At 47.8% G+C, this 13,243-nt stretch overlaps 1 protein-coding gene across 4 annotated transcripts in view; it reads left to right on the top strand.

Annotated features, from left to right (window-relative positions):
- The first annotated feature begins 5,303 nt into the window (after window positions 1–5,303).
- Bcl2l1 (BCL2 like 1) overlaps window positions 5,304–13,243 on the top strand; it is a 50,984-nt gene continuing 43,044 nt past the window's right edge. The window contains exons 1-2 of one of the 4 annotated variants that reach the window (XM_028774926.1): window positions 5,304–5,429; window positions 6,898–7,573. In XM_028774926.1, the coding sequence (XP_028630759.1) occupies window positions 7,010–7,573 (564 nt within the window). In that variant the 5' untranslated portion in view covers window positions 5,304–5,429; window positions 6,898–7,009. Of the gene's footprint in view, window positions 5,430–6,289; window positions 6,615–6,732; window positions 6,814–6,897; window positions 7,574–13,243 lie in introns of those variants that run through there. The other 3 variants (XM_028774929.1, XM_028774925.1, XM_028774927.1) reach the window with 3 other exon arrangements.

Raw genomic sequence — 13,243 nt, 5'->3', positions numbered from 1 at the left:
GAAGGAAGGAAGGAAGGAAGGAAGGAAGGAAGGAAGGAAGGAAGGAAAGAAGAAAGGAAGTAAACCATTTATTTGATCATACCAGAAGGCCCAAGTCCTTCCAAGTTAAGAAATAAGCCTGGCCCAAGGGACTCCATGCCTGTCATTTCTTCCATGTCCACTGAGTTCTAGAACTCAGCTCAAATGTTCTTCCTGGATGAACAGGAGGCAAGGAGGTCTGAAATCACTGAAGCAGAGTTTTAGTGCTGGCAAGAAACATGGGGCACATCTGGCCTACCCCATCCACAATCTTACCATCACCGAAGGCGGGGGGTCAAGAGGAGAAATGAGGAAATCAGTGACCAGGCTGCTACATTATACAACAGTTTCAAAAGTGGAAACCACCTAAATCTTCAGGAGGGAATATTTCATGAAACTGCCTAGAATGCAAGAGTAAGTAGCACTTAAAGTCCTCCGTGAGAAGCCAGGTGGTGGTGATGAAACATGACTTTGATCCCAGCACTCAGGAAGCAGAGATGGGCAGATCTCTGTGAGTTTGAGGCCAGCCTGGTCTACAGAGTAAGTTTTAGAACAGCCAGGGCTACACAGAGAAACCTTATCTCAAAAAACCAAATAAATAAAATAAAAATAAATAATAAAAACAAACAACCCCCCCTTCACGCACACACATTTTCAAGTTAAAACATTAAGTGAAGGTATAGGCATTTCCTGTCAACCCTAACAACCTGGATTCCATACCTGGGACCCACATAGTGGAAGGAGAGAACCAGCTCCTCCTATAAACTGTCCTCTGATCTCCATATGTGAACACACACACACACACACACACACACACACACTTGTTGTTGTTGTTGTTTTTCAAGGCAGGGTTTCTCTGTGCAACCCTGGCTGTCCCAAAACTCAACTCTGTAGACCAGACTGGCCTGAACTTACAGAGATCTGCTTGCCTCCGCCTCCCGAGTACTGGGCTTAAAGACATGCGTCAGCTATCACCACCCAGCAGCAAATAAATCCTTAAAAAGTAAAAGAAGTTGAATAGAAAGACCAACTAAAAAACAAGCAATACAAGAGCATTTACCACAACTAAAAGTATAATAAATTGTTCGATTTCACTCACAGTAACAGTCAATAAAAGGTTGTTTTCCTGTGGTGTTTTGTTATTGTTGTTTCGTGTTGCTAATATTTTAAGAGTTTCTAACTAATACTTGCAGGGTTCCTTGTTGCTAATATTTTAAGAGTTTCTAACTAATACTTGCAGGGTTCCTTGTAGTGCATGGTGGACTGGAACATTCTTTGCCCAGAGGATGGCCTTGAACTCCTGGGATTACAGGCCCAGGTGCCTTTCAGTTTTAACCTATCCCACTGGCAAGGATTAAAACAAAATAAAACTGGACAAGGCCGGAGTTGGAGCATAGTAATGAAGAGCTAACCTGTTGTGTGAGACCTTGGGTTCCCACGTGTGTACACATCATAACACACTATGATCCCGCCATGTGAACAGCTAGACACCTCATACTTTACTAACGAAGCTAAGCTAGTACAATTGCTACTTGGAACACTTTGCTGATATTTATTAAGGTCAAAACAGATTAATCTGCTCATACACTGATAATTGGACTTCTAGGAATTTTTATCTTACAAATGCCAACATATGCAGAACACAGATTAGACAAATTATAGCATTATCTGTAATGGGAAAAGAATGGAAACTACCTAAAAGTTCCTAAAGGCGGGAAATGGGCGATTAAATGTGTATTCTTACAAAGTTAATGTTTTTATGTTTCTAGCTTTTTGGTTTGTTTTGTTTTTCAAGACATGGTCTCACTCTGTTGACCAGGCTGGCCTCAAACATAGAGATCCACCCACGTCTTCCTCCCAAGTGCTCAGACTAAAGGTGTGCCCACCAGAGCTCCCCATGTTCCGTGGGGTTTGTTTCGTTTTCATTTGTTTGTTTGTTGGTTTGGTTTGGTTTGATTTGGTTTTTCGAGACAGGGTTTCTCTGTGTAGCCCTGGCTGTCCTGGAACTCACTCTGTAGACCAGGCTGGCCTCGAACTCAGAAATCCGCCTGCCTCTGTCTCCCGTGTGCTGGGATTAAAGGTGTGCACCACCACCGCCTGGCTATAATTCTATTTTTTAAAAAGGAACTTGTACAAATGTTTAACACATTACAACCAGTGATTCTCTGGTGACTGATTTTATTTGATCATTGGATATTATGTGGGGCAGGAGAGATGGCTCAGTAGTTTAGAGCACTTATTTTGCTCTTTCAGAGGACCCAGGTTCAGTTCCCAACATCTACATGGTGGCTCACAACCATCTGTAACTCCAGTCCTAGGAGATGTGACATCTTCTTTTGAGGTTTACTGCACAGGCACACATGTGGTACACCACAGGCATGCAGGCAAAACACTCATACATATAAAATCTAAAGAAAAGAGAATGTTGATGATGTGGAGATCGAACAGCATTTAGAGAGTATGTTTTCCCCACCTTGCTTGTTTTCTTTGTTTTTGAGGCAAGGTCTCTCTTGTTCGGCAGCTGTTCTCAATGTCCTGGCTTCTGCTTCCTTCCCAATTTGCTGTCATAGTGTTTTGGCTAGGATTACACATGTAAATGGCCACATCTGGTTTGAATGTGGGTTCTGGGGATCAAATTTAGGGTGTCAGGGTTGAGTGCTATTACCTGCTGGGCCGTCTCACTGGCCTGGTTTTCTAAGTTCTTAAAAACAAACAAACATCCCAGCACTTGGGAGGCAGAGGCAGGCAGATTTCTGAGTTCGAGGCCAGCCTGGTCTACAGAATGAGTTCCAGGACAGCCAGGGCTACACAGAGAAACCCTGTCTCGAAAAACCAAACCAACAAACAAACAAATGAAAACAAAACAAACCCCACGGAACATGGGGAGCTCTGGTGGGCACACCTTTAGTCTGAGCACTTGGGAGAAGACGTGGGTGGATCTCTGTGTTTTAGGCCAGCCTGGTCAACAGAGTGAGACCATGTCTCGAAAAACCAAAAAAAAGAATTATGGGCTGGAGAGATGGCTCCGAGGTTAAGAGTACTGACTGCTCTTCCAGAGGTCCTTGAGCTCAATTCCCAGCAACCACATGGTGGTTCACAACCATCTGTAATGGGATCCAATGTGTCTGGGACAGCTATAGTGTACTCATAATTCTTTTAAAAAAATACACTTAACTTGCCAGGTGGTGTCGCACGAGCCTTTAATCCCAGCACTTGGGAGGCAGAGACAGGCAGATGTCTATGAGTTCAAGGCCAGCGCTAGTCAGACCCTGTCTGGAAAAACCAAACCAAAAGAAAAAAACCCTATCTATCTGTTAAGAAGACAAGTTTATTAGTCGTCTGGTCTGGGGAAGGAGCTGATTCAGAATTCCCCTTCTAACAGTGAGCATTATAGAGGGTGGGCACACAAACACCAGGCCATGGGCAGGCCTTATAGTGGAAAAGCATTGAGAGAGCATTGAGGAGCATACTAGAGGCTACATGACAGTGCTGAGAGCAAAACAGCCAGAGAAACCTTTACAAGGCTTCTCTCGGCAGTAAGGGACCAGGCTATGGCTCCAGGAAGAAAAGCAACAGCATATTTATTTATTTACAAATTCCTGGTACAGCCTTACAATAGAGCAGCAGGAGGGGAAGGGAGTGGCAGATCAGGTCCCAGGATTTAACACGTGTGCACGTGTATGCGTGCTTTCGTGTGCGCCGATGTACCTTACCAGGAGCTGGAAGGTGGGGGAACAATTTTGAGTTAGTTCTCTCCTTTCAATGTGTGGATTCCAAGATAGAAGTCCAGCTGTCAGGCTAAGGGGTGAACATCTTTATAGGATGAGTCACCAGCTAGTCCCTCATTTAACCTTCAGGCCATTGCAGCAAAGCTGTTAGACCTGCCGTCTCTGCTAACAGGGGAACACGTGAGGCTGGCAAAGGTGAAAGCAATGTAGGACACACATTCGGATCCCAAGAAAGATCCAAGATCGTCCAGTTGGATAAGCCATGACTTTGGTTTTAGAGCAGCCTGAGTCCATTCTGATCCACCTGACACCCCCCCACACACACACACAACCTTTCTTATTTCAGGTAATTTATTAATTTCTTTTAGTCTCTACATCCTTTGGCTGGTTTAATTACACCCACCTGGAATCTGTATGAGACTCAGAGATGATAATGAGTTTGAAACAATTCTGGTGTGTCCGTTCCCACACGGGCTCAGCTCTCGGCATTCACCACAACTCCAGTCAAGCTTCCCAAAAAGGTGTAACGAACTCTACTGCCAACAGCATATTCTGCCACATCTTCTGTGAAAGACCACTGTCTCGGGGCTGTTAGGTGATGCCCACGTTAAACAGCTACATAAGGAGACCCCGTATAAAAAGAAAGAACTTCTCTCGCAAGCTGACGATCTGAGTTCCACTCTTGAACAGAATTAATTCCTAAAGTTGTCCTCAGACCTCCATATAAACATGGTGGTACATACACACCCACACTCAGGTGCACATACCCCCAAATAAAATAATAATTTTTGAAAAACAGAGTTATAGCTCATTTGGTAGAATGCCTGCCTACTATGCACAAAGCTCTGGGTTCGATCCCCAGCAACACATAAACTGTGTATACTGTTAAGACAGGAAAAGAGATGGCTCAGTCGTTAAAGGCTGGGCTCACAACCAAAAAGAAAGAAAGAAAGAAAAGAAAAAAGAAAATGAAGGTCATCCTATGCTACATGATTTGAGGACATACTGGGCTGAAGTTAAATAAATGTCTTTCTATTGCGTTGGTCAGCAAGAGTCGGCACTCACTCACTCTAAGGCACTCACGTTTCACAGTCATCACAATGTCAAGATTTTTTTCCCAAAGCATTAAAGATTACCTTGTTTGTGTATTTTCCTACTTGGATACTGTCTCTGCCCCTAAGGTATAAGTCTTCATAAAAACAGAGACCTTGCCTTGTCTCATTCATAACCGGTTGTCTTCAACAATCCGAACAAACTAAGGGTTTTCTATTCTTCAGGCTTTTCGAGTAGTTACTGATACGCAGTCAATGAAAGGTCAATACTGCTACCTATTTTTAAAGTGAGGGGGAAAGTACACAAGTTGAGAAACCTATCCGATGTTGGACACCCAGGAAAAAGCACTTTTTCTGTAGTATACAAAGGGATAGATGGGTGAAAGAACTAGATTGAATGAGTGTGAACTGTAAGCCTTCCATGCGCCTGCGACTGCTGAAATCGCTCGCCAGGTGGCGCTGCTGGCCCATTTCTCGACGCCAGTCCCTCCTGGCGCGCACTCCTTTTGCGTCTCGGGCTCGCGCGCGCTGCCGCGGCACCGGAAGTGACTGCGCTTGCAAGTTCCCCCGGTCTCTTCAGGGGAAACTGAGGCCGGCTTCTCCGGGAGATTCAGCAGGAGCAGTCAGCCAGGTAGGCCAGCCCAAGTCCGCGGCGTACTTCTCAGCCGCAAAACGCCCTCGTGTCTAGAAGCCACCGGGCCGATGAAGGGGGGATGTGACCCCCCACGGCTCGCTGGGCTCGCAGGTGAGAGCGCCGCCTCCCCTGTGCCTGACAGGCGCTGCGCCCAATGGGAGCCTTTGCCGTCCCGCTTCCGTGCCGACTCGACCCGCGGATTGGCTAAGCTGAGGCGGGCCGCGGGGGCGAGACCCCTCCTTCCAGAGAGGTCTAGGGGGCGCCCCTGAGGGAGGGCGGTTGCTTAGCAACGGGGCGGTGGCTCGGCGGGTACCCGGCCTAGGGGAGCGCGAGCAGTAAGCGAGGCCTCAGCCCACCCACCCGGGGCTCCAGCGCGTAGCGGCCTCCGGCCCTCGAGCCCTGCAGGGGGCTCCAGGAGGCCGCCTTGGGCCCGGCCTCGGGAAAACGAGGTCTCCGCTGTGGGAGCCTCGACCTTTCTTCCTGGCCGGTGGCCGGGCTCAGCGCCTCCCTCTCACCCCGTCTTTGTGCGGGGTGCCGGCGGCCATTGTGTCCGGGCGCGGAATGGAGGACCTGGCAGTCCCCCAGTGCTATGTCCAGAGCCTTTGGGGAATTCAAAGACAACTAGCGGTGTTTGTGGGGGGTCTCCGGCGTACGCCACTCGGAAAAGCCCGGGAGTGGTCTTTCCGAAATCAGACCGCAGATCCGAAGCCGGCTCCCCCTCTCCGCGTCTCTGCGCGAAACCTTGAGATTCACTGAGAAGTCCCTTTAGGGTTTCGGAAGCCTCATCCAGGGCTGGTACTTAAATAGAAAGAAAGGAGGGGTGGGGGAAATTACACTCAACCCATACCTCCGGGAGAGTTCTCCTGACTCCCAGTAGGAGGCGGAGAGCCAAGGGGCGTGCTAGAGCGAGGGGGGTTGGGCTCCCGGGTGGCTGGAGGCTGCGGAGCAGAGAGGCCGCCCTCGATCCGGGCGATGGAGGAAGCAAGCGAGGGGGCAGGTTCCTAAGCTTCGCAATTCCTCTGTCGCCTTCTGGGCTGCCTACCAGGTCGCATGATCCCTCCGGCCGGGGCTGGTTTTTTTGCTGAGTTACCGGCGACCCAGTCACCACCTCCTCACGACCTATGATACAAAAGACCTTCCGGGGGCTGCACCTGCTTGCTGTCGCCGGAGATAGATTTGAATGTAGGTGGTGGTGGTGGTGATACGCCAGTGGGGGTGACTTTTGGAGAAAGGCATTTCAGAGAAAAAGGGGTGGGTGGTTGTAGTAAAAACAGGCTAATGAAACAATTCAAAGCTTGCTGGTCCTTTCAATTTGACTTCATTGAAGTCTCTTAGAACCTGGACTCAGACCTTCATAAGAGCCACAAAGAAACCAATTCTGGTACCCGGAGGAGGAATGGGGATATTTTAAGGTAAATGACATGCATATTAAAATTTTCTCCTGAAGCTCTTTTTCTCTCCTCAGAACCTTATCTTGGCTTTGGATCCTGGAAGAGAATCGCTAAACACAGGGCAGACCCAGTGAGTGAGCAGGTGTTTTGGACAATGGACTGCTTGAGCCCATCTCTATTATAAAAATGTCTCAGAGCAACCGGGAGCTGGTGGTTGACTTTCTCTCCTACAAGCTTTCCCAGAAAGGATACAGCTGGAGTCAGTTTAGTGATGTCGAAGAGAATAGGACTGAGGCCCCGGAAGAAACGGAACCAGAAAGGGAGACCCCCAGTGCCATCAATGGCAACCCATCCTGGCACCTGGCGGATAGCCCCGCGGTGAATGGAGCCACTGGCCACAGCAGCAGTTTGGATGCGCGGGAGGTAATCCCCATGGCAGCAGTGAAGCAAGCGCTGAGAGAGGCTGGTGATGAGTTTGAACTGCGGTACCGGAGAGCATTCAGTGATCTGACATCCCAGCTTCATATAACCCCAGGGACAGCATATCAGAGCTTTGAACAGGTAGTGAATGAACTCTTTCGGGATGGGGTAAACTGGGGTCGCATTGTGGCCTTTTTCTCCTTTGGCGGGGCACTGTGCGTGGAAAGCGTAGACAAGGAGATGCAGGTATTGGTGAGTCGGATTGCAAGTTGGATGGCCACCTACCTGAATGACCACCTAGAGCCTTGGATCCAGGAGAACGGCGGCTGGGTAAGAACCACGCCCCTCTTGTGTACATACGCCCCTTGTGTGTGTCGTCCCTGTGGAGATCCATAACTGCCCTTTTTCGTCTTTTTCTGTTGTATGGCATGATTGTTGAAGATATCGATTGTTCAGGAGACCTTCCTGGTTTCATTTTAATACAGGAGGTTAACTTTGGAATTATAAATGACCCAGTTTTTAAGGAACCTGTATCTTTCATTCTGGCTACCCTTGTGGCCCTACAGTTTCTTAGTTTTGTTCCAATTTCTCAGCATAGAAAAACAGCCTGTGTGTTTACTTGGCTTAAAACCTATGAGAGTAGCAAGTTCTCCCTGTGTTCTGCTTACTCTCACGTAATGGGTCACCTTGGCTGGGGTGATGAACATAATACCCAGAGAAACTGCAGAGCTGATAACCTCAGGCTCCTGTGGACTTGCATGCATGGTACTCCCACCATTTGGCCAGGCAGGAGCCCCCACTGGCTCGAGTGGCTGAGTGTCGTCTGATTTTAGAGAAGGGTGGTCTGGGCCAATTGTGTTTGTGCTGTGCCCCTAAGTTCATTTTCCCCAAAGTATGCAGCTTTCTGCATGGTTGGCTTGTCTGTGGAGCCCTTGCTGTGCCATGTATTGAGCCCCAGGACTTTGCACCTCACTGCCCTGGAGCGGTTGGGGATCTCCAGCTGCTCTGCCCAGTGTTTTTCTGGTCAGGGCCCTGGGGCCTCTTTACTGAAGCACTGTTTGCTGTCAGAGCAAGAACCTAGTTTGTGAAGCTCCATAGGAAATTAAGATTTGGTGACAGACTGGATGTGGATGTGAGTCCTGGCCCTGTCACTTAACTGGCCATGTGACCTTGGACAGTCTGGTTTACCTTCTGGAGCCTTAGTTTCTAACAGACTATTGTTTTTGTTTTTTGTTTTTTGTTTTGTTTTTGGTTTTTGGTTTTTTTTTTTTTTTTTTTGGTTTTTCGAGACAGGGTTTCTCTGTGTTGCCCTGGCTGTCCTGGAACTCACTTTGTAGACCAGGCTGGCCTCGAACTCAGAAATCCGCCTGCCTCTGCCTCCCAAGTGCTGGAATTAAAGGCGTGCGCCATCACCGCCCGGCTCTAACAGACTATTGTGATTCTCAAAGATAAAGAGAACAGAGGCTGACACCAATGAGTGCCTTTTCTTCAGAGAACCCTTCTGCTCTCCACATCAGTCAGGGTGAGACAGAAGTGAGAGTTCCCTTACTGGTAGCTATTTCAGAGTGAACTGCATTCTGGAATAGGGGATATTGCGGCTTCTGAGACGTATTCTGTCCCCTCAGAACATGTAGAAAATGGACAGACTGGAAAATAAGTCATCCATTGAAGGAAGTGAGGTGGAAGGGGCCATGCATCATGGACTCCGGAATGTCAAGAATTTAGTTGTCCATAGGCTGGGCCTAGGGCGGGGCAAGCACTTTGCTTTACTACTGGACAAGAGAACTCCTGGGTTTGCCCTGGGACCCCATCCTGTCTCTAGTTTCCCATTTCTTTGAAAGTTCACCCCTTTTCCCTCCAGTAGCTCTTGTAAAGGCAAGGAGGTCACTTGTCAGTAGAGGTCAGATGACCAGAGTAGAGTTGGCTGAGGTAAAGGTGGGTTCCCTTGAGCTGAGGGTTGCCAGACTTAAAAGCCAATCTGTAAATGAACTCCCTGGGGAGATAAATGATTAAATAGTTCCTGTTGGTTTGGGCTGTGACCTCTTCTATTCATTCTCTTTCTTTGATTCTCTTTTGGGGCAAATATTTGTTCAGCTGATTACAGGAGGGGCAGAATTCCAGCGCTTCAGACACAGCCTCTGAAGCATCTCCTAGTAGACATAAGCCCTTGGCCTTTATCGCCTGCTGACTGTCTTTAGCTGACTGAGTGGTCCTAACTACAGGTAGGGTCTTGCCAGTTACAAACAGTAGGCAGGTGGAAGAGGTACCTTGCTGGGCCAGCCAGCCTCTTGTCTGCAGAGGCAGCTGGGACCTGAGAATTGCCAGCTGCCTCATACTACAAGTCTTCTTCCAGTCACCTGGAAAAACGCTAAACCGACCTAAGGCAGCAGCTTGGGGGCAAATTCACTAGATCTCCACTGACTAAAATCTTACCTTCCAATGTCTCTTGACTCGAGACTCTCCAGAGCCTGTCGGGCAGCATACCTGGTAACTTGCCACTTCTGCTTGGTAAGCAGAGGGGGAGTGTGTGCAGAAAAGCTGGTTATGGTAGAACCATTTCTGGATATGCATTCTTCCGAGACCAGCGGGTAAGGGACGTTCCCCTTGGAGTTATTTGAGCCTTGGTGGAAGATGCCTGCCCGTGTCCTTTTAGGTCCAGTCTCCTCTGAGGTACAGATGCTGCCAGAGTGACATCCCCTAACTTCCCTGGAGGCTGCAGCTTTGAGGCCTTCCAGTTCAGGTAGTCACTCAGGGTATGCTCCAAATATAGCATCCTTTAGGAAAGGGGAAAGAATTTTGCCTTTCTTGTACCTTCAGTACTTCAGGTGTTTTATCCTTTACTTAATGAGGCAAATTTACTGAACAGCCACTATAAGGCAAGCAGTGTTCTAGGTGCTGGCTTAAGCTAGCCACTATCTTCCCCTTGTGGAAATACGTGGTCATTCATATGTTCCATACAGTAACTTTCCAAGGTATGTGAATTTATTCCCAGGTTGTATACAAAGCTCCCAGTGGCTAAATGATGGAGCTTAAATGTTTCTCAGCCAACTTAGTCTTAAATTGAGGTTGGCCTAATTTCACAGTCCAGACTCTTTGCATCCATGCCTTGTTCAGGAATTAATAATCCAGACAGACTAGCAATAGACACTCAGGGCTACTGTTGGGCTGAGAAAAGCTGCTTGTAGAAGGTACTCATTCCATGTTGCAATTGTTGTATTGTTCGGGTATCTGAGAACAGTGCCTTTATCATCAGTAGCAGGGTCCCAAATGTGTGGAAATCTCCAATTGTGGTACTAGTAAAACTCAGGCATGGCAAGTGTTGAGTGGCATCAGTCATGATGGGCTTCTTGTTAGTGTTTTTCTTGTTAAAATCTCAGCCATGTCAATCATTGAGAGTGGCATGTGTGCAAGGAGACAGATGACCTGCCCCAGAATCTCTGTTAATTGTAGGGTGATGCCATAAGGATGGAACTCCAGCCTCTGGCCATACTACTGCCTGCCTGCCTGAGTCACCTGGAAAAATATTGTACCTGTTTGTGTCTCTTGTCTTTTGTCTCTCCTACCTGTAAAATCGAATAATGATGCTCAGCTGCCAGAATAAAAGCCCTTCCCTAACCTTAATTGTAGGGTGGATGCACGTCTTCCCCAGAATGAGCTTCCTCCCTCAAGGCTCTGAACTTTACCCCCTGGAGTTACTCCATAAGAAACTAACCCTGTTCACTGAGAACTAGGCCCCATCAGATGAAACTCTTTTTGTTTTTTTGTTTTGTTTTTACTTTTGTTTTGAATGTGGGTGAGGCTCCAATGGGCCAGTCATTTTGGTATAACCAGCCCTGTAGATACCCTTTGCCCAGTGGAAACACCATTGTTAGGAGCAGTGAACGAGTGATAACTGGGCAGAGCACCTAGCTTGGCCTTCCCCAAGCTGCAGCTCTCCTCTTACCTGTTGTGGCTTCTTCAGTGCAACACCAAGATGGACATGTGCTTAGTTGAAGCACCTCAGCTCCATTTGCAAATTCGGCAGTTCTGTGGTTTTCTTGGGGAAGCCCCATCAGAAACCCCAACACAGAAATTCTTAGTAATCTCATTCAGGGCTCCAAATGAAGTAAAGTGTCTCAGGGGCTCCCCCTTGGAACACCTACTTCTTTTCGGTGTCCTTTTTTTAGGTGGCTCTTAAAACTCTTAACATCATAGGGTTTTCCAGACTCCCTAAAGCAACATCCCCAGAACCACATGGAGCTCTTCATCTTCTGCTTGAAAATTTCCCAGGGATTTTTAGGGGCCCCAGTGGAACCTGGAGAGTTTCTTGACTTTCTTGTGGGCAACTACCAATTTTGTTTGGGCTATGTGAAGCAGTATTATTAACTGAACCCCTTTCCCAGCAGACTCCTGTCCTAAGGCCAGTGGGCTTGGGCATCCTCCTGTGCCCAGCCTCCTGGTTTTTCCCCAGCCCTCAGCCTACCACCACCAGTCTTTTGTAGTTGCTGCCTTGTCTGGGTTAGTGTGCTTTGATTTAAAGGTAGTGCCCAGTGAACTGCCTTTCACCAGAAACAACATCCTCAACAACCTAAGTCTATCAGGATTTCCGCCCCCAACCCCAGCCTCCAACCAAAGTCTGCAGGGTCTTCCCTATGACTCCTCTTTCCTTGAAGGAATCACTCTGGATCCTGTTGTCCCTGCAGGTCCAGTCTGTCTTCCCCACTCCCACTGGGCATCTAGTGATAAAGAGAGTCCTACTGGGTTTTTGTTTCACCTAGTGAGACAAATTGCCACCAGCTTGATATTCAACTTTTATATATTATCCCTCTCACTTTGTATAAAGGAAAGAAGCTGTTAATTTAAGTTGCTGCAGAGAAGGCATTTCTAATGGCTCTACTCTGTCAGGAGTTGAGGCTGAGTCCACATCTTGCTCACACTGGTTATCTCAGCCCAGAGCACAGGTCTTGGGTACAGCAGTCACCAATGAAAGAGATACTGAGTATCTGAAGAAAGGACCTTATCAAACCAGAATAATAATGGTGGGCACCTCCTCTGACCCAGCTATTGAGCCTCTACTCTGCTAGGCTCAATACTAAAGAAACTAACAAATACTAAACAAAACTAAGGTTTTGTCTCATGTAGCTCATTCTGTTGGAGAGACAAAAAATACATAATGGAGGCTGAGGCTCAGACTGTAAAATGCATGCTGTGCTAGTATAAGAATCTGAGTTTGGGCCAGCCCATGCTTTTAATCCCAGCACTTGGGAGGCAGAAGCAGGCTGGTCTACAGAGTGAGTTCTGGGACAGTCAAGACTACAGAGAAAAACCATCTCAACCCCCTGCCCTCCCCCACCACTTCCAAAAAAGAATCTGAGTTTGATCATTAGAATCCAGAATCCGATGGGCAGTGGTGGTGCACGACTTTAATCCCAGCACTTGGGAGGCAGAGTTAGGTGGATTTCTGAGTTCGAGCCCAGCCTGGTCTACAGAGTGAGTTCCAGGACAGCCAGGGCTACACAGAGAAACCCTGTCTTGAAAAACAAAACAAAACAAAAAGCCAGACCCAGTGATGTGCACTTGTAATCCCAAAGCTGGCAGGCAGAGACAAGGGATTTCTGGAGCTTGCTGGCCAGCCACTGTAGACTAATAGACTAATGTGTGACTTTGTGAGTTCTAGGCCAGTGAAGTAGATAGTTCCTAAGGAGCAGTACCCAGGATTGACCTCCAACCTCTGTATGCATATGCATAGAAATGCATGCTCAACTGAGTGTACACACGCACACACACACACACACACACACACACACGATGTATACACAGCAGTCCATTGATATTATAGCCTGGGAGCTAGAGAGATGGCTCAGATCTCTTGCTGCTCTTCTAGAGGACCCAAGTTTGGTTAGCACCTCTCTCTCTCTCTCTCTCTCTCTCTCTCTCTCTCTCTCTCTCTCTCACACACACACACACACACACAGAAAAAGAGAGAGAGAGAGAGAGAGAGAGAGAGAGAGAGAGAGAGAG

This window comes from Grammomys surdaster, unplaced genomic scaffold (assembly GCF_004785775.1).
Source record: "Grammomys surdaster isolate TR1022 unplaced genomic scaffold, NIH_TR_1.0 251, whole genome shotgun sequence".
NCBI lineage: Eukaryota > Metazoa > Chordata > Mammalia > Rodentia > Muridae > Grammomys > Grammomys surdaster.
This window is presented reverse-complemented; position numbering and strand designations above follow the sequence as displayed.